The sequence below is a fragment of the Malaclemys terrapin genome, chromosome 6 (assembly GCF_027887155.1).
Source record: "Malaclemys terrapin pileata isolate rMalTer1 chromosome 6, rMalTer1.hap1, whole genome shotgun sequence".
Classification (NCBI taxonomy): Eukaryota; Metazoa; Chordata; order Testudines; family Emydidae; genus Malaclemys; species Malaclemys terrapin.
The window spans coordinates 131,050,799-131,072,515 of record NC_071510.1 but is presented as its reverse complement, the minus strand read 5'-3'; the positions used below and the strand labels follow the sequence as shown (position 1 = coordinate 131,072,515).

The following is a 21,717-nucleotide window of genomic DNA, read 5'->3' as shown; positions in this document are numbered from 1 at the left end:
GGTCAATTTCACAGTCGCAGGATTTTTAAAATCGTAAATTTCACGATTTCAGCTATTTCAATCTGAAATGTCACCGGGTCGTCATTGTAGGGGTCCTGACCCAAAAAGGAGTTGGGGGCAGGGGGGTCGCAAGGATATTGTGGGTGTGTGTGGGGGGGGGGGGCGGGTTGCGGTATTGCTACCCTTACTTCTGCGCTGCTGCTCACAGCGGCCCTGCCTGCAGCGCTGGGCAGCTGGAGAAGAAGGAAGGACGACGGCACGGTATGGTATCTCCACTCCTGCCTGCAGCGCTGGGCCCTTGGCCAGCAGCCGCCACTCTCCAGCCGCCCCGCTCTGAAGGCAGCAGGGCAGAAGGGTGGCATGGTACGGTAGAAGTAAGGGTGGCAATACCCTGACCCCCCTAAAACCACTTTGCAACTCCACAGCAAATCCCTTTTGGGTCAGGACCCCCAGTTTGAGAAACGCTGGTCTCCCCCCGTGAAATCTGTGTACCCCACAGAAATCCAGATTTCATAGAGGGAGACCAGATTTCACAGTCTGTGTCGTGTTTTTCACGGCTGTGAATTTGGTAGAGCCCTATTTATAGATCCTTACAGCCCTGGAACTGGAATCTGTTACTTTAAGAACAACTCCCCCCTACACCCACACGCTCACAGTGCACAAATGCTGGCTTGTTATTGTAGGGTTGCTGGTGAATGCTGGGCAGCACATTGGCTTGTTAGGATCGTTCCCGTGCATGGGGCTGCCCACTCTAGTCCGTTATCGTGAGGCTGCTCCAGAGCTCTGGATTGGGGGTTGGGTTTCTTAAGGAAAACAAACCCACCAACCCTAGTAAAGGGGACATGATCTTTGCGAAACGGCACCAGAAAGACAAAAGGCAGGTGAGGTGTCAGGGCCCACTAACCCCAGGGGAGCTCCAGGCACCAGCGCAGCAAGCGCGTGCCTGGGGCAGCAAGCCGCGGGGGGCAGCATGCCGGTCACTGTGAGGGCAGCAGTCAGGCAGCCTTGGGTGGCACGCCTGTGGGAGGTCCACCGGTCCTGCGGCTTCGGCGGCAATTCAGTGGCGGGTATGCCATCCATCTCCACCCTCTGACAAACAGAGGCTAGGGACACCATTCCTTACCCATCCTGGCTAATAGCCATTAATAGACAACCTCCATGAATTTATCCAGTTCTCTTTTAAGCACTGTTATAGTCCTCGCATTCACAACCTCCTTAGGCAAGGAGTTCCACAAGTTGGCTGTGCGCCGTGTGAAGAACTTCCTTATATTTGATTTAAACCTGCTGCCCCTTAATTTCATTTGGTGGCCCCAGTTCTTATATTATGGGAACAAATAAATAACTTTTCCTTCTTCACTTTCTCCACACCACTCATGATTTTATAGACTTCTATCATATCCCCCCTTCGTCTCCTCTTTTCCAAGCTGAAAAGTCCTAGCCTCTTTAATCTCTCCTCATATGGGACCTGTTCCAAGCTCCTAATCATTTTAGTTGCCCTTCTCAGAACCTTTTCTAATGCCAGTATATCTTTTTTGAGATGAGGAGACCACATCTGTACACAGTATTCAAGCTGTGGGCGTACCACGGATTTATATAAGGGCAATAAGATATAGGGACAGAGAGCAGGTGTTTTCCAAGGACTTGCACTGCTACGGGCCAGCACACACTGACCAGGGAGATGGGAATGTGCCCCAGGCTCCCCCGCACAGCACTGCCGGCTATGGGGCTACCTTGGGGCAGCCTTCTGCCCTGCGAGCAGGTTATTAGCGGGGGTGAGGGCTCCCATCCAAACAGGCCAGGCGGTGTCCCCCCTTCCTGGCTGCTGTGCAATATAAGGGGGGGGGGGAAAACTGCTTCTTTCCAAAGGAATTGCTCACTTGGGCCTGCCTTTGCCTGGCTCCCTGTCCAGCCCGCCCTCAGGGGGCCGGGGATTTCCCAGCACAGGCCCTGGGGCTCATCCCAGCTGCCTGCTCTGATCGTGTATGAATCCAGGAAGGGCTGGTTGGTTTCCAAGGCCCCTCTTTTGCTATCAAGTGAACAAGAGCAAAGAGGGGGAACCCCAGCTCACCTAGGCAAGGCAGCTGGCTGGCCGCGGGGGAGGGAGATCGCTGGGATGCACAGACGAATGGAACCGTTCCCTAGGAGCGAGAAGCAACCAAATCCCCCATTGTTTCGCCAGGGTGCTGGTTTTTCCTAGACACCCTTTGGGCAGCCGAGAGTAACGGGCCGCAGGTGGGGTATGTTAGCAAATGCAAACACGAGCGGGAGGCTGGGATGAGGGGACAGGGACGCATGGCTCAGTTGCAGCTTGGCTGCAACCAGGGAAGGTTGTAGGTGGCTAACCCGGCCGTACACACACAGCATGGCGAGCGCCACAGCCGGGAGCGGCCCCCGCTGATCACATTTATCCCTCCCTGGGCCTAGAAATCACCACAACCCACGTGGCAGGTCTGCAGAGAAGAGCCACCACAATCCTCCCAGGGCTGGAGGAAATGCCTGCGTGCACCAGATGTAAGGGGCTCCCGCAGTTTTGCTCATCAGGGAGGAGTGGGAGAGGTGACCCGGTCGCCCTGTGCGAGAACCGTCCTGGGGAGACAAGGCCAGGCGCTAACGGGCTCTCCCGGCTAGCGGAGAAAGGCAGGACGAGAGCCGCCGCTAGACGCTGAAGCCAGACCCATACGAGTGAGAAACGCAGCACAGAGGGTGATCGAGCTCTGGAACAAACGCCCAAGGGATGCAGCAGAGTCTCCATCTCTCGGTGGCTTCAAACCCAGCATGGAAGAGAGCAGGAGCAGCCGGGTGACTGTCTCGGCCCCGGACTACCCAGGAGGTCAGACTAGAAGGGAGGATGGTCACTTCTGGCCTCACACTCCATCTCTCTATCAAACAGGCAGGAATCTCCTTTGTGCCGTTCGATCCTTCGCCGCCACGACCCTTTGGAGGAAGGGGTGGGAGTGGCATTTCCCCACTGGCCTGGCGCGGATGGCTGACACACACACACACACACACGCACACTCCAATTACTGCCATGAAGGGGGTGACGCTCAGGGCCCCGGGGCAGCGGGTTTTATGACAGGGATCCGCAGGCTGCCTGTGCGCTGGCCCCAAGGACCTGCCCAGCCCGGCCTGCCGATTCTATACGGGGCTTGGCCTTTCATTATTAAGCCAATTACTGGATTAGCCCAGGCCCTGCCTGAGGGAGGTTGCGGGGGGAGGAGGGGGAAGGGTAAGGAAACTGCCCCCCCCTTGCAAAAGACTCCAGTGACAGCTACTGACCTGGTAGCAGCTGGGGGGGACAGGCCAAGGGGATAGAGGGGGGAGGGCAGCCCAGCTTTTCAGGGTATCAGTTGCCCCAGCATGGGTCTGCTCCTGGGACCAAGGTCTTGCTTCGGCCTGGCTCGCCCACAACGCTGCACCTCATGTTAGTCTCAGAACCTTTTCAACGGCCCTTAATGGTCTTCTCCAAGCCCAGGAGCCCTCGCTCCCCAGTGCGCAGCCCATTCCCATGGCCCAGACACCAGCTGCAAACTACTTCCTCCTCCGCCGCTTTCCCCACCCCACCAGTGGGTGCCCCCACCCAGCCCAGCCTCCCAGGTCCTCCTGCCTGCTGTGTTCAAAGCACACACATGGAGAAACTAAATCAAAAGCCTTGAATCCTCTTGCTGGAAGGCTGCAACCTAGCCTGACTTTATTTCTTAGAATCCAGAGCCCTAACCCCAAAACTACCCAAATCAGAGAGAGACAAAGCAGGCTGCTCCCTTGTGCCATTTGGCCTAACTCACCCCCCCTTGTTCTAGGTTGGTTCTTTCCAGATGGATTTTGTTCACATGCTTCCCTACAGAGCCCCACAAGCAGGACAAGGAACCCCCCCCACACACACACCATACACACACAAAGCGATCACCTGCAATTCCAACACAGTCCTCAGCATCCCACGTTGAATGGCCAACGGGGCCTGGAGAGTGTCATTGACAGCACAGGATGACAGGACCTGCCAGCTCTGAGCACACACCTCCCGCGCAGGAGGGGAGAGGTCAGGGCTGAAAACTTGCCCCCTGCCCCACCCATTCTGGGCAGGCTGAAAGCTGGGGAGGCATTTATTGCCCCGATCAAGCAGGCGCCAAGAGGATCAGATGTTGGGGGAGGAGAAAGGAAGCCCCTGGCCTGAGGCTGCCAACGAAGGGGCTGAATTGTTACCGGAAAGACCCAGAGCAGCATCAGGGTCACGCGGGCCGGGCTCTGCCCCGCGGCTGGCTCCCTGCCGAGGGGGGAAGGCCCTGAAGAGTGAGGAGGAGAACCCAGAGCAGATCCCAGCACCCGAGGGAGGGAGAGAACCACAGGGGATCCTAGCACGGCGGGCGAGCCAGGCTGGCACATAGCTGCCCCTCCACATCTTCCTCACCTCCACACATGGCACCAGGCCATTACTGCGGCCAGGGGTCCAGCCTCCTCTCCCTCTTCTGGAGCGTCTGGGCATCCTGCCAACCCACGCCAGAGCCCGATCCCACGGCTGGCTCGGTCTCTTCGCCCCACGCCCCTGCCACCTTCCCTGGTGATGCCTTGATGGCCGGGGGCACGTGTTGTGCCCCACCTACCTCTGAAGGGGGTGTGCGGCTGGTGAAGGGACCTGGCTGGTGCCGGAAAGCTCCCAGCCCTGCTAGGGAGAGGCAAACTGACTCAGTCCCTGGCTTGCCACTGCCAACGAGAGGGCCCACTGATGCAAGGGCTGCCGGCTGCTCTGGGGGCTGCATCCAGATGGAGCCCATCAGCCCGTTCCACATGGGGCCCCGGATAGTGGTCAGATGGCACCCCGGGCGTCCTGGTTTCCAGCCCCCTGTTCTAAGCACTGGGCCTTCAAACGGGAGCTCAGTTCCCCCCCTCTCCCCCAAGTCACCCTGTCACTCATCAGATGCGCTATGTCCCTGCTCACCCGAGCTGGCTTGATCCCAATTTCCGCCAGCAGCTCCCCTGGGAAATCGTCCCCGCCTGCTCTTCGAGAGCAAGCCAGGCAGAGAGAGAGAGCTCATCTCAGAAACCTCGCCCTGGTGTCGGGAAATTGCTTCCCTCCCCCCAGCCCCCGGATGAGTTTATCCCTAACTTTCGCTTCCCCCAGCCCTCCGGCCCGACTCCTCCACACCGCCGGAGCTTCACTCCCACACAGGCCTCTGTTCTTCACACCCCTGATTGCTTCTCACACTTCCTCCTTCACCTTCACGCCCGCTGCTCCCCCCCCCCCCCCCGTGCTGCTCTCCGGCCCCCCCGGATTTAGTTACAGCAGCACAGACGCAGGGTTGTATCTGCAGCTGGATGGGCTCGCGGGGCTGACCAGCGAGGGGCGCTCGGTGCCTCGGCGTGGCAGTAGGGGGCGCTGCGCGGCAGGGGGCAGTCACTGGGTGGGAGTCAGAGGCTCCCAAAAACCCACGGGGAGGTGTCATTGCTGCCGATTCCCATCCCTGAGTCGTGCACCCCCACACACACACACACACACACGCAGCTGCACCCACATGTGTGCACAAAGGCACATGCACGCAGGCACCCCGCACACGGACACACACCGCCCCCCCCCCCGAAACACACATGCATGTACGCAAGCATGTGTGTGCACCTACCCACGCCCCCCCAGGCCGGGGCTCTGTTTGGTTACCGGAGCCGCGCCGATCGGCCGCAGGCTGCCGGCACATTCTTGGCCGGACACCAGACAACGCTGCACAAAGCGGCTGGGCGTAGGAGCTGCCATTAAAAGCTACTTAGCGGCCCCCAGGGCTGGCCTGGCCAGTGGATTAATGCACTGACCTTTCACTCCCCAGACCTGAGCTCTGCTCCCAGCCTTCCCCCTCCCCCCCACAGCCATGCTCCATGACAGGTGGTCCCCACCCAGCTTCCTCCTCCGCCGAGGGGAATAACCCTCCCAGCGGGGCCTGGCAAGGAGATTTTTCAGCTTAGATTGAGAAATCACCAGGCAGCCATGGGAGGAAACAACAGTGACCCCCCCACACCCCTCCCAGCCCGTTCCCCCTCCCCCAGAGCTGGAATGCAACCAGAGACCCTTTAATTATGTACCAAGAGGCCTCCAGTTGTTGACTGATGCACCTGGATTGAAGGTGCAATATAGGATGGGGGGAGGGGTCTCCGGGGTCAGCCACACCCGGGGCTCTTTGCACTGGAAGCACCAGCCTTCGCCCTGACCTGCCCCAGACGGGTCTCCCTTTCTCCCGGTTCTTTAGTAAGGCAGCTGCTGGGATGAAGCTGGTGCAGCTTAAAAAAGACAGGCTTAGAGGGAAAGTGAAGCCAGCCATAAAATATAGATATACACACACATATACACACGCACACACACACGCGCACGCACACACACACACACAACAAATGGACAAAGGGGGAAGCTGATAGCACTGAATATAAATTCGAAGCTACTAACTGTGAAAAATTGATAAGGGAAGCCAAAGGACACAAGGAGGACGCTATGGCCAGCAGAGTTAAGGACAATCGGGGCTTGTCTACACTACAGGTTATGTCAGTATCACTTATGTCACTCAGGGGTGTGAATAAGCCACTCCCCTGAGCAACGTAAATTACACTGACCCCAGTGCTAGTGTGGACAGCGCGATGTCGGCGGGAGAGCGAGGGGTCATGGTGGAGAATCAATCAGCTGAACGTGAGCTACCAGAGCGACGCTGTAGCCAAAAGAGTTAACGCGATCCTTGGATGCAGCAGCAGGGGACTCTCGAGTAGGAGCAGAGAGTTTATTTTACCTCCATATTTAGCACTGGTGCGACCGCTGCTGGGATCCTGTGCCCAGGTCTGGTGCCCATAATTCCAGAAGGAGGTTGATACATTGGAGAGGGGTCAGAGACGAGCCATGAGAATGATTAAAGGACTGGAAAACCTGCCTTAGAGTGAGAGACTCACAGAGCTGAATCTATTTAGCTTGACAAACAGAAGGTTAAAAGTACCAGTCTATAAGTACTGACATGGGGAACAGAAACTGGATTAGAGAGGGCACCCCAACCTATAGATAGAGGGCTCCCCAATCTAGAACAAGACCCAGTGGCTGGAAACTGAATCTAGACACATTCAGACTGGAAATGTTTTTAACAGGGAGGGTTGTTAGCCACTGGAACAACTGACCGAGGGGCGCGGTGGATTCTCCATCGCCAGCAATTTTTAACCCAAGTTTGGCTGTTTTCTAAAGGACAGGCTACAGTTCAGACACCGCTACTGGAAGCAGGAATTTACTCAGGGTCGTCCTTTGGCCTGCACTCTACGGGGGGTCAGAAGACCCGAGAAGGATCCCAGGGGATCTTGTGGCCAGTGGCACGCAGCCTGTGGATGCAAGGCACACACTGCATGCCCCACACACCTGGCCAGCTGTGTGCTGTCCAAGTGGCAGCCTCCCTCTGACCCCATGGAGGACGCCGGGGTGACCTCACACGCCCTTCTCTGCCAGCTCTGTAGCTGTCCCATAAACCCCTGGGAGACGCCAAGGTACTGGCTGTCTTGGGCACCCAGATGGCTCCTCTGAGCCCTGCATAGTCATTCCTGTATTTATCCTCACAAGACCCCGGTGAGGCAGGGCCATGCTATTAACCCCATTGCACAGACGGGGAGCGGACACATGGGGAGGCAAAGGGACTTTCCCAAGGTCACACAGGAAGTCTATGGCAGAGCGGGGAACTGAACCCCTGCTGGTACACTAGCCACTGCCCCATCCTTCCTCTCCAGATGCTGCCTGGGCAGGGGACACGTGTGCACCTGAGCCCTGCAGACCTGCGCCAGCCAGCTTTCTGGTGCGAGAGTCCCAGCTGGCACTGGGAAAAGTTCAACAGGCCAATGCCTAGAGGAGCCCTTGCAGCCTGGATCCTGTCCCCAGCCCCTCAGGGGTCGTTGGGCATGCCCAGGCATTGGAGAAGAGTGCATGAGCACGCCCAGGCGTTGGAGTGCAGGCCCAAGGGTGGGCAAGCGCAAAGGTGCAGGAGCTCCGGTGCGTGGGTGTGCACACCTACAGGGGACGAAGGGGTGTAACCAGGAGCAGGCAGGTGATCGATCCTGGAGCCTCTCCTGGAGGGTCCCCTCTGGATCTGAAGGCGGCGGTGGCGGCAGCTGGATGGAATGTGCAGACCGCACACTCTGCAAAGGCGAGAGCTGCGGCACTAAATCCAGGGCAAAGATTGCAGGGCAGCCAGAACTCCCCTCTCCCTCCTCCGGGCTTGGTCTGAACACGTTCTAGCACAAAGCAGGGCCTTAACTGGCCGGTGGGAATGGGGAAGCATGGTCAGGTGTGTGTGGGGGTCAGTCAGACATCCCTTCCCCTGCCCACCAAAACCAAAGCCACTCCATTACAAATCCCTACTTAAAGCCAGCAGCAGCATCTCCCTACGAAGCAAATTACAGGGCGATCCAGATATTCCGACCACCCCCAGTGCCCCCTTTCCCCTGCCTGTCGCTCATTTCCCTGAGACTCGCGTCTGAGCACTTGGCCGGGATCCCACCAGCAGGTCGCTGCCTTTGGGGAGTGCAAGACTAAAAGCCAAAGCTGCTCTTCTGCAAGCCCGATTCTCAGGTGTTTCCTCCCACCCGCAGCGTCCTCCAAACGTCTCTTCTGCTTGAAACCTAACCGGTGTGCAGAACGGCCCCTTTCTTGTGAAAGGGCCGCAGCTCGCTTCCCGAAAGCTTTTTGTGCTGGTCTGTAACGTCAGTCTCAACAAGAACTTCGCCTTTGATTCCAGCTCAGGGCAGATGAATTATACATTATGAGCTTATGACTTTGATTTCTCCATAGCCTCTATAAACTTCAAGGGCCCCAGGCATGAGACTGTTAGCCAGTCACATCAGCCAGCTCTTGTTGGTTCAGGAAGATTACAGGCTCCAATGCAGAGTTTGTAAACTTTGTCAGCCAAACTCCTGGGAGTCCCAGGCGGTGATGAACTCCACCTGTGGCGTATTTGACCAGAATGTTGCACTGATCTGTGTTTTATTCAACACCGCGAGCGGTCTCTGCAGCACTGCTAGAATTGGAGCAAAATACGATCTCGCTATTTAAAAGGCAAATAAAACTCTGTTTGCTTGTTTCATTGTATTTTTAAAAATACTTCCTAAAGCTAAGGAAATTCCTGGACCAAAAACTTTGTTCGGAGAATGAAACAGCTAACAATGACATTAAAACCATATTGTGGTTCCTCCAAAAAGCAGCGTGAAAGGCTGGAAATCCAAAGCGAAGGCAATGGTAAAATTCCCCCCCCAAAATCATGAAGTTCATATAATGAACTTCTAAACAACCTTAACTCTGACCCTGTTTTCTACAATGATCCTTTAACTATTCACCAGCAATCCTGTACACTCAGCCAGAATGACTCATCTTCACCTCCAATATGAACCACCACCCTCGACTCAAACTGTAAATAAAGCTACAAAGAACCAGAGCTACGGGAATTATCTCAGGACTAGAGTGACAGGATTTTGGTTTCAGTTTATGCTGGTAACAACATCAACTCTCATACACCCCATCACAGAAAGGAACCAACTCTTCCACTGACCTTCCTCCAGTTCAACTACCCACAAACGGCAAAACTCCCAACATCTCATCCCTTAACCTGCTGTACACCCAGCCCAGAAACAACCATTTCAGAGCCGACATTGCCCTACAAGTCGCCCAGTCCAATGTATCCTTCCAGCAGTATAAATAGATTACATATAGGGCCCTACCAAATTCACGGTCCATTTTGGTCAATTTCCTGGTCACAGGATTTTTAAAAATGTAAATTTCATGATTTCAGCTATTTAAAACTGAAATGTTGTTGTAACTGTAGGGATCCTGACCCCAAAAGACGTTGGGGGAGGGTCTCAAGGTTATTGGGGGGGGGGTGTCATGGTGCTGCTACCCTTTCTTCTGCGCAGCTGCTAGTGGGGGTGCTGCTTTCAGAGCTGGGCAGCTGGAGAGCGGCGGCTGCTGGCCGGGAACCCAGCTCTGAAGGCAGAGTCGCCCCCAGCAGCAGCGTGGAGGTAAGGATGGCCTGGTATGGTATCGCCATCCTTACTTCTGCGCTGCTGCCTGCAGAACTGGACCCTCGGCCAGCAGCCGCCGCTCTCCGGCCGCCCAGCTCTGAAGGCAGCGCAGAAGTAAGGGTGTCAATACTGCAAACCCCCTAAAATAACCTTGTGACCCCCCCACAACTCCCATTTGGGTCAGGAGCCCCAGTTTGAGAAACGCTGGTCTCCCCTGTGAAATCTGTATAGTATAGGGTAAAAGCCCCCAAAAGACCAGATTCCACGGTCCGTGACACGTTTTTCATGGCCGAGAATTTGGTGGTGTGTGTATATATATATATATACACACACACACACACACACACACACATATATATATATGCTGGAATACCTAGCACATTTGTAATATTGTTTACCATCCAATGCAAATATCGCACAATAAGACACACAGATGGTGAACAAGGATCAGACTGGAGGCTGTTTGTGGAACCTTCATGAATTTCTTCATTTCAGGGCTTTTTTTTTTTTTTTTTTTTATAATCATGCTACTCTAATGTTTTAATTGGATTGCTATCACCAATATTCCCTGTATTTTACTTAAACTTGTCTGGGGTTGTTTGTAAGGGGCTGTGGGAGCCTCAAACGAATTTTGCAACAGCAAACGTTGTTATGCATTTCAAATAGTGGCTGGCTATAAAATGACCTTTATATTCAGCTTGTACCCATTATATCATTGCTTCGATAAGAGAGTCACCTCTGGATTTCAGAGTCAATAAAGCAGACAGACTGCGAAAAGGACGGAACACAAACAAAATAAGTGGCATAATCAAAGTAAGTGACTAATGCTGCCACTCTAGTAATAAATCTTGACATCACCCCCCCCCCCCCCCCCATGGGAAGCATGGTCTAATGGTTAACACATTGAATGGTTGTCAGATCTGAGACGTGGGCCCCTCCGCCACTGATTCATTGCATGACCAGTCCTAGGGCAAGTCAGAGCAACACCATAAATGTGAAAAGCATATATGTGTCTTTACCTACATCACAAACGGTGCCTTAGATTAGAACACATGCAAGAATTTTTGTTGTGTATAGGAACTGGGTATTTAAATGTCTCCTCTAATGGCGCTCCCTGGGTTCTCGGTTCCACCACTATATCTGGGCTGTGCGTACGGTACACAGCTAGTAAACACAGTTATTAGAGCCCACCAGGCCCACATGGCTCCTTCATATCATGTTTGTCGTGTAAAGAGAAAAAGACAACTCTGGAAATCCAACACCCCTCCCTTCAGTTTCCTGTTTGCCTTTCTCTTGGCGACAGTGACATCAACGTGTCAGTTTCACTGCTGTTTACGCTCAGTTTCACTTTCTGGTTCTCAGTGTTGTAATGTTTGGGTTTCAAACCCCCAGGGGAATCCTGCTTCACTTAAAAGGCAGTGATTTCATTCAGGGGGATGTTTTTTTTAAAATGTCTCTGCTCTTAAAAAATCATGCAAATCAAATGTAAATGTGGGGGCAAATTTAAGATGAGTCCCCTTTGTCTGCCATTTCCACATCACTTACTGCTCTCAAAGGTGGGGTTGCTGGAAAGCCCTGTGTCAGACCAGTGGATGGGCAGTATTATGAAAGTGCAAAGTGCTGGTATTATCTAAAGGATGGCGACAATCAGGAGGAGGGACAAGAGCCAATGGTCTGTAAAACCATACACAAGAAGGAGTCATCTAACAGCTACACCACCACCAAAGACAGGAGGGAAGCCCAAGCAGTTTCTGGGGCCATCAGTGCCCCGAGATACACCTTTACCTGCCTCACCCAGTTTCCCTGCATGGGAGGAAATCACAGGATTTTGACAAGAAAAAGGACATTCTATTAAAGCTCCATCCATCCTGAGACCTCCTGCATCAGAGGTTTATTTGGGCGATTGGTGTCTCCACCAAGCAGAAACACCGGCACAAAATCCAGGGGGAAGACCCCTGAGAGGGCTTGAACGAGTCTGATACAGCACCTCAAACCCAGAGACACTCATACTCTGGTCAACCTGCTTTGCAAATTTTAATGGGCCCAATCTTGACTCCCACGGGAGAGTGAGAGACCACCACAGAGTTTGGATCCGGATTCAGATCCAGATCTGATCTTCAGAGTTCCAATCCGGATCTAGTATCCTAGCTCAGGGCCATTCTTCAATGGGTATCAATGTGTGTAGCCCACCACTGAAATGCAGCCACCTCTGGAGGCCGCCATTTAATGGGACGCAGCAACACGACCCAACAGTTTTGGACAGCAAGTGAGTAATCACAACAACATCTTTCTTTGTTTTGGGGCAGGGACAGATGCACTGTAGGGACAGTGCAACGTGGTTTCTGTTCAAAGCTGAATTCTGTAACCCACTTACAATCCATACAGTATCAGAGCAGTTTGAAAACCGGTACGCCCGGTCATGGGACGCGGCAGCATTCGCATGCAAATGAGCTACTTTGATCACGGAGTCCCAAAGATACAGTCCGCCACCTCCAAGAGACTCTTTACAAGAATGACTATTTTTGTGCACCAGTAGGGAAAAAACAGAGGACAAGACCCACATGGCATTGCCCCCAGGGAGATCAGAATGGTCACACTGGGTCAGACCAATGGTCCATCTAGCCTCGTATCCTGGCTCTGACAGGGGCCAATGCCAGATTCTTCAGAGAGAATGAACAGAACAGGGCAATTTTGAGTGATCCATCCCCAGTTGTCCAGTGCCAGGTTCTGGTAGTCAGTGATATAGGGACACCCAGAGCATGGGGCTGTGTCCCTGATCATCTGGGCTAACAGCCATGGATAGACCTATCCACCAGGAACTTAACTAATTCTTTTTTTTTAACCCAGTTATACTTTTGGCCTTCAGAGCCTCCCCTGGCAAGGAGTTCCACAGGTTGACTGTGCATTGTGCGACAATCTAGTGTCTGGCACCAAGAAAAAGCTCCACTACCTAAACATTGACATTATCACACTTCATTCCAGCATCAGCATCAACACAAGAGCCCAGAAAGAGCTTTGCCATCAGACTCAACCCAGGGAAAGCAAAATGCTGTTGATTTGCTAGAGAAGGGTTCAAACCCCGGCCCGCCAACCCCACAGCCCTGAGCTCTGGTGCCGACACTGAAGTAGCAATGCCTTTACGCGCTGCTGCAGTCGTCTCTTCTCTTCTTCGCTTATTAACTGAAGTCAATTAGCTCTGCAGATACTCAGCACACCTGAGACTCAGGTCCTAACCTCTCCCGCTGAGTGCCCAAAAACGTGGGGGTCGGCAATTTGCTCTTGGTCACATAGAAAATCAGCAGCCGAGCTGTGAGCACAACCCAGGAGTCCTGCCCAGACGCGCACTACGGAAAAGAGAAGGCAGGTCCTGGGAGGGGAATTAAGTTACTCTGGTGACAGGGGTTAGATTTGATTTCCTTGTAGGATTTTTTTGTTGATTTATTATACACACAATCATCACACCTAGAAACCCCGGCCATGAACCAGAACCCTAGTGTGCTAGGCACTGTACAAACACACTCTCGCCACGCCAGTCTGGGGCAGCGTAAGTGGTCCATGGGCTATTTGATCAGTCAAACTAGCCAGCTTACCTTGTTCCCTTCCTCCCCCCCCCCCCAACACCCTGCCCCCTTTCTCTCCTCTGTTATTAAAGGGCTGGTGATTCATGGGTGACATTAGCCCTAACACAGCAAGGAACAGTCAGCTCTTTTACCAGCACTTAACAACTCCTTTGGGGATAGGGAGGAAACAGAAGAGTGGACGGCGCAGACAAGTGAGGAGCTCAGCCAGTGACCAGCACAGAGAGGAAGGTTAGGCCAGAGGTTGGGGCACTAGATCACCCCTTTCTCTGACACAGACCCCCTCTGTGCCCTTAGACCAGTCACTTACCCTCCCTGGGCTCCAGTTCCCCCTGGCTACAATGGGGAGAACAGCACTGCCCTGCCTCTCAGAGGCGTGGGGATAAATGATTAACGTTTGTGAGGGAGCTTTGATACCATCGTAATAAGAATGACAGCTAGAAAGCAGGAACAGCTACACCGGGGAGTCCAGTATCTGGTCTCAGACAGAGCCAGAACCCGCTACTTCAGAGGAAAGTGCAATGAAACCTCATGGAGGTCTCATCCTAATAACTGGTGGAATGACGCAGGAGATTTCATATTCCTTCCAGAACTTTTAGTGTGAACTAATATAACCGCGGCTATCTGGGGATCCGGGTTATCCGGGGAAGTGTCCACTCCCTTTCTGAATCCTCTTGAAGTTCTTGGCCTCAATAGCATCTGGTGGCAGAGAGTTCCACCGGCTAATTACACCTTGCCTATAGAAGTATTTCCTTTTAACAGTTCTGAATTCCCCCCCTTTTCATTTCATTGAACATCCCCTTGTTCTTGTGTGGGACAGGGAGAATGGGGGCACCCAGTATGTCACAGATATTCATCCTGTCCCCACTTATTCATCTCCTTTCTAAGGTAACAACCCCAATCGGCTCCAGCTCTCTTCAGAGGAGAGTATTGGCAGGCCCGGGACCAGTCTCGTCACTCTTCTCCGAGCCCCCTCGCGTTCTGCCCCATTCGTTGGAGACGAGGTACCTGTTTCAGAGTAACAGCCGTGTTAGTCTGTATCCGCAAAAAGAAGAACAGGAGTACTTGTGGCACCTTAGATTTGTTAGTCTCTAAGGTGCCACAAGTACTCCTGTTCTTCTTTTTGAGGTACCTGTTGCTTCACGTTATATCCAGACGGGGCTGCACCTGGGTTTAGACAAAGGCATTAGAATATTTGCCATATTATTCCTCATCCCGTTCCTTGTGCACTCGAACATGCAGCCTACAGCTTTCCCCTTGAGGTCGCCACTTCAAATCCAGCCCAGGCAGTGGCTTGACGATTTGGTGGCTTGATTGCTATGAGCTTGTTGGTTTCAGTCGGTACGTAGGGAACAGGCGGGACAGCCTCAAAACCACCAACGCAACTGACGAGCCCCTTGGGAGTCTCAGCAGAGGCATCATGGGCTGCAGGGGCCACGGACCCAGCCCTCCCCTCTCAGCCCTGGAAGGTCAGGGGGAATCCGTTTGTTTCTAAATGTTCATTAGCACTTTCCTGAGTCCCTCCTTTATGTACCTGCCAAGACCTGAGTTCAGGACTCTGCTTTACCTGCACCAATCAGTGACTTTCCCTAAAGCGGAGTAAGGAAGGCAGGATGGACATCTGGCCTCTTTCCTTTGGCATCTAGAACAGAACTCCTGTGTGCAGGAATGATTCCTATGCCCTGACCCCTCCATGGCCCACGCTCAGCAGATCTCGTGTAGACCCCTGGCCTGAGACACTTCTCCATGGCAGCAGTGGTGGTGTTAATACTCCAGGACACGAACCAGCTGTGTGGGGCACCGGGCAGCACCATTTGCTGCAGCCTCCCACTGAGGGACACTGAGTCAGGCAAGGCCCAGAAGTTTAACAAGCAGTGAAGGGAGCTTCCGCTCAGCTGAACTGGCCTCGCTCGGGGTCATTTTTGCTACAAGTCACGAAAGTCAAAAGCCGAGGGACCGGGAACGTTTCCACTCAGAGCCTGCAGAACCTCCACACACAGCCTGTTCTCCCGGACTGCAAGAGACAGGCCGGCCCGGCGGGGAGGCACAGGAAATACTGGCAGGCCGTGCTGCCAGCTGCGAGGATGCTGGAGCTCAGGACCATCCTGTCAGAGGAAGCACGCCCAGACCTCCACAGCACGGAGCCGAGAAGAGGATCTTCCTCCCTTGAAGAGCGCCCAACCGCCTGCAAAGAGGGTGGCTCACACCTGTGCTGCCTGACTAAGGCCGTTGAGGGAAAGGGAAGGGACGGGAGAGACGCCAAGAGGAATTTCTCTCCCATGCCCACAGGAAAAAGAAAGGGACCCTTTATAAACTCAGAAGGATGGAGAGCGCATTCTGGTCCCCACGCTGTGGGTGATCCTCAGAGGATGTGACATCCTCACCACCTGCAGCAGCATTAGGGCTCTTATCTAAGATCATCCGAGCATGGGCATATCCAGAAGACAGGAGACCACATTTTGGTTCAAACATCCATCAAAAACTAACCCTGCAAACCCAATGCCACAGTGTTTTCAGAGCAGCCCAAACCACCCGAGAAACGCTGCGTTCATCAGAGGTTCCCAAAGCACGGCATTTGTTCCAATGAACGCCCAGGTACTAGCACATGTGTTGGGGGGGACAGGAGAGACACAATTATGTCTGGCTCTACAAGGGTTCCCTCAACTAAATTCCCCCACCATCTAGCCACAGCTTTCAGATTAACCCTCGCCTGCCACGTCACGCTGCAGCTTGAAGCCCTGTTCACGGATCGACCCAAAGCTGCAGCCACTTTTTGCATCAAACCTTCTGCTGAGAATGTTTGATTCCCATCTTTAAAGGCAATACGTGAGGGGCAATTCCTGGAGCCAGGCTTTCCTTGTCTGGGAAAATGCACTTGCTAGATCTGATGCCAATTTTACAGAGCGTTGTGCTGGGCAGACAGGACAGAGAGAGTTGGTGTGCATTAGAAATATCCAACGCGGCTCCCATTTCTCATCTGATCTTAAGAATACAGAAGAAAAAGTATCAGAAAGAAAGAAAGACTCTTTCATGCAGGGAAGGATTTTATTTGCCAGCCAATAAAGTTTAACTTAATTTAATTTCCTTTTCTATCTATCTAGACAGGCATTTATTCTAGATTCTGTTGAAATCAAGCCCCTCTGGCCCCGTTTCTGTGCTGCATGTGTGTTCAAACATTCCCGGAGGGGGAAGTGTCTGAGCATTAGGATTCATGGAGGATTTCCCTGAGTGCCTTCTCCACGGAGCCATGTCACACCTCTCACGCTGACCCCTCTTACCCGGCCAGGCAGCCTCGTTGTGTGTGTAACGTACCCCACACATACAAGCGGTGCACTTCACTCTACGCAGCATGCCCACCCAAGCCATTCTCTGGGCCCCTCTCTATAAATACGTGCCCGGATCCAGAAATAGACCAAAGGCCGAGTGCACATGGTGCCTGGGCACGGGCAGATGATGAACACCGCCTGCTCGCATACCTGACGCATGACAGGTACACGCGGAGACAATCTAGTTCTAGTTTGGCCAGTTCCTGTGTTTGAAACGCCGGCGAACGAGCGAACGATTGCGCAATTCTCAAACAGAAAGGTCAGCGGAGCACCGTTCCCGCGGCTCTGCTAAGCCGATCCTTACTGCCTTGGCAATGATGCTTGGATTTGTAACCATGGTCCACAGACACACTCCCCCCCACCCCCAAAGGTGTGACTGCATCACAGATCTCCCCAAACCCACCATCCCTGGTGCGCATCGGATCAGCATTCCAGACCCCTCACCTCTCCAGGGCTCCCCGCGAAAGGCCACGGGTCGGGACGTTTAACGGAACCCTCCTTCACAAACACTAAGTAGTTTAATTTACCATCTCGAGAACAGAACCCAAGGATAGGCCCTGCCCCCCCCGCTTCTCGTGTTCATAACATTCCCGCTGCCGTCAGGTTCGGGGTCCTGGTGCTCTCCCGGCCCCCTTCCCCTCGCCCCCAGAGCTTGGCTCAAGGCTGGAGGGGCCACAATGCAAAGCGCAGCTGAAGGTTTCCACGGGCTGCCCCGGACAGAGGGTTTTACCGAGTTCAGGGAAGGCAGGCTGGGGTGCTGCTACGGTGTCTCGGGTATTTCTTTTTTAAAGAGCTCGGCTCTAGTTTATTTAGGGGCAGGTCTCTGGCCTGCGTCATAGGGGAGTCAGGCTAGATGATCGCCGGGGTCCCGTCTGGCTTTGGAATCGGTGAATGAGTGTAGGAAACAGCTCGAGATCACGCCGACATCACACACATATAAACTAAAACACGGATCCAAAGTGTTCCCGGGATTCCTGGCCGGGGCCCCCCATTACACACGCTCCCGTAGGGCGAGGCGTGGGAGCGAGTTCCTCCTTATTCAATATTTGCCACTTGAACCCTGCCCCTTCCACAGCTTCCACCAGGCCCTGAGCAACCCAGAGACCCGACCAGAAGCGGGGTGAGCAGCCGGCGGGCGTCGCTACCTCCGACCACAAAACCGCTGCCCACGCAGCGCAGAGAACCAACGTGCGCGTTGGCGAGCTGGAAACACCATCCCTTCCATGTCCGAGACAAAGGGAGCCAGGCTCAATGGAGAACCCCCTGCCCAACGCCCCAGCGCTACCCTGCCCGCAGCGTCCATCGCCTCCTGGCCCGCCCCCTTCCGGCGTGAGAGGGACAGCTCTGTTTCCCCACACACGGCGCCTGGAACCCGGGCGGGTGCCCAGTTTAGCTGCTTCCCGCTGAGCTCCTTTCTCTAAACACTCCAGACGCTGCCTCTCGGCTCGCTGAAAGCTGTCTAGCGACAAGCGTGTCCGTCCCTCAGAGCGCGCTGCAGAGAACTCCTGGCCAGGAGCAGATCTGAAGAGCCAAGTACAGCGGGCATCGCTAGGCCCCTCACCTCCCCCGCCCCGGCTGTCAGTTGCCATCCGCCAGGGTCTGTCTAGCAGCCACGCTCCCTTATCTGCCCCCTCCATCTCCTTATCTGCCCCAGCATCGCAAACACACAGCCCAGCTCCCTGCCTGCTAGATAAATAAGGTCAGCTCCGGCCCTGACTCCATTTCCTGTTTCCAGAGGGTGCGTTTCCTCGCTCTTTTCTGCAGGTGAACAGCAAACATGTTGGGAAATCGACCTCTAGGGAAGGGTGGAAGTTCCTTTTGGCCAGCTCCCTGGGGGAGCAGGAGCAGGCCTTGACCCTGCCCTCATCTCTCCTCGCGCCCAGGCCCCGAATCTGCAGCCGCCACTCAGGTACGTAATCCTCTCGCTCTGAAATCAACCGCAGTCCGGATTACCCGCACGGGGCTGGCCCTCGACCACACAGCGCCCTGGGCGAGGAGCATCTTCGGCGCCCCCTCCCTCCAGGGGTTAAACGTTTGAATGCTTTATTTTGAATTGCATTCGGAGCCCATGTCACCACTTGGATGCATGATTTGTATGCGTGATTTATCCCTCTCAGATACGATGCTAGCAACAAACGGCTCCCCGAGCCTGGCGCCCCCGGAGCCTGGCCCCCACAGGTCACCTGCCCCTAAATCCGGCACTGGCCGCAGGCTCTTCCCAGCAGTGGGAGCACTCGCCTGAGCAAGGATCCCTCAGAAGAGCGGCGGGTTTGGCTCCGGCTGCACACCAAGTCGAGGGTAACATAACAGCCACTTACAGAAACGTCCTTTTAGGCACAAGCCCCTATATTCCTCCAGACGTTAATGAGACGAGGCCGTGTACTGTATTAACCAGTTCACGCTATCACTGGGCTAGCCGGGCCTGGAGAACAATAGGCCTAGCGACAATTAACCGGGAACAGGACCTTCCTAACTCACGAGAGCGTGTGCAGTCTTACTGGCGGGATAAACAGAAGGGACTGGAGATATTTGAGACCAGCGCAGAGGAGACCTCTGACCCTGCAAACACTTACTCTGGAGAGGAAGGACTCCTTGGGGAGGAACGACTTATGGGTACCTAGCCCTGCACTTGCTAAAACAGTAGGAATTTTGTCCGCGTTTCCGGGGTTGGAAGCGTCACATCAAGGTCTCCAAAGTGCAAGGTAAAACAGCATGTTGTAATCAGACGATCATGCAAACCACAGCAACAGGGAAACCGACGGGGAAGTCCCTGCATATTTCGAGGCAGGGAGCAGACAGTTTAGCCAGCGTATTACCCTAGATTCGCCTTCCACCACCAAACAAGTCACTGAATTTCCTGGTCCCGCCCTCTCCGTTCAAGTCAGTGTAAGGACACTTTCCCAGCCATCCCAGAGCCCTCCCCAGATGAGAGGAGCCCCCCGTGGGGTCACGTTAGAGAGACTTCCCTCTGCACGGTGCAGTTTGCCCCCCTAGCTTGTGCTCCAGCTGGCATCAATGGGGGCCGACTGCAGGGAGCAGGAAACGCTCAGTGGTGGTGGGTGGGAGAAGCGATGTTACTCCGGGGGCAGGCTGGAGGGGAGCTTGGGGCAGGGCAGGAGTGGCTGCTGGGGCAGGCACTGGAGCAGTGGCTATTGGGAGCAGAAGGTCAATGGACATGGTGAAGGGGTATCACCAGGGGGTGGGATGGCTGTTGGGATCGTTACTGGAGTGGCTATTTGGGTGGAGTTGGGGTAGCGATTGGTGAAGGACATTGCAGTGGAGACCCGGGGCAGTTCTCGGGGTGGATCTGGGGGAGACAGGAGTGCTCTGGAGGCATAATGGGGTGGATACCAAGGTGGATATTGGGATAGGGATCTCATGGCCGGTGAAGGATATTGCTGTGGCTAGCAGGATCATTACTGGGGGTGGGGGATGTGGGAGCAGGAGGGGGGATCTCACAGTCGATACTGGGGCAGTTCTTGGGGCGGGTGAGTACTGGGGCAGACTGGGGGATATGTGGAAAGCTATTGGGCCAGAGGGTATTGGGAGGGGTGGGGAGTATTGGGACAGGGCGAGGGCATCAAGGCAGGCTAGGAGATATGTGGATAGCTATTGGCGGGGGGATACTGGGATGGGATGAGGCTGGGGGTTACTGGTGGGATCCCCATTGGGTGGATAGTTATGGGGCAGGGTGAGGATAGCGATTGGGGTGGTGGATACTGGGAGATGAGGCCAGGGGGTTACTGGTGGGATCCCCATTGGGCGGATAGTTATGGGGCAGGGTGAGGATAGCGATTGGGGTGGTGGACACTGGGAGAAGAGGCCATGGAGTTACTAGTGGAATACCTGTCGGGATGGGGGACCCCGGACAGGAGGGAAATATGGGGGCAGCTCTCGGGGTCAGGATACTGGAGGGTGAGGCCCAGGGCCCTGATACGGGACAGCTGTCGGGGTGGCTCTCTGGGGAGCGGCGGGGCTGGCCGGGGGGAACCGGCTCTTACCTGCTTGAACTGCTCCTCGTAGGTCCACTCGTGGTGCTGGGGCGGCGGCTGGCGCGGCGGGGAGAGCGAGCGGGCGGGCTCCGGGCGCTGCTGCGGGGCGCTGGGGGAGCGCGGCGGGTACCGGGCCGCCCCCGCCTCTTCCTCCAGGTCCTCCTCCTCCTCGCCGTGCTCCGGGGCGCCGGGGCCCGGCGGGGCCCCCCCCAGGCGGCCGCGGGGGGCCAGCCCGCAGCGCACCGCCGCCTGGTACTGCTGGAGGGCCAGCGCCTGCGGCTGGATGCGGCTCCCCACAGCCGAGCGCAGCTGCCCCGGGCCGGGCTCCGCCTGCCCCCGCCGCAGCTTCTCCTCCACCCGGGCCAGCCGCGCCGCCTGCTGCCGCTGCAGATTCTCCATCACCGCCTCCAGCCGGTGCCCCCCGCCGCCCGGGCCCGGCAGGGCAGCGCCGCGCCCCGGGGAGCCGCCGCCGGCGCCCGGCACCAGCAGGGGCAGCGACCCCGGGGAGGAGAAGGCAGCCTGCGGGGGAGACACAAGGAGAGTGGGGGGTGGGGGTGAGTGTCCGGCCGAGAGAAGAGGGGGTGCGAGGGAGGGGAGAAGTGGGGGGGATGAAGGGGGAGGGAGTGAAGGGGAGGAAGAGGGGGCAGAGAAGGGCGGGGGGAGCGGCTGAGGCAGAGGGGAGGAAGCCCAGGACGGAGGAGGCGGACGGGGGAGAAGGGAGCGGGGCGGAGAGGGCTCGGGGGAGGCCGGAGGGCGCAGAGCCGGGCCCGGGCAGGGAGAAGTCCCAGAGCGCGTCGCCCCCTCGCTCCCCCCCGGACT

General features: G+C 55.3%; 1 protein-coding gene across 2 annotated transcripts in view; it reads right to left on the bottom strand.

The window, feature by feature from the left end:
• ARID3C (AT-rich interaction domain 3C) overlaps window positions 1-21,341 on the bottom strand; it is a 124,528-nt gene extending 103,187 nt beyond the window's left edge. For both annotated transcript variants that reach the window (XM_054031385.1, XM_054031386.1), the window contains exon 1: window positions 20,908-21,341. In XM_054031385.1, coding sequence (XP_053887360.1) covers window positions 20,908-21,297 — 390 coding nt within the window. In that variant the 5' untranslated portion in view covers window positions 21,298-21,341. The remainder of the gene's footprint in view (window positions 1-20,907) is intronic.
• Window positions 21,342-21,717: the final 376 nt, after the last annotated feature.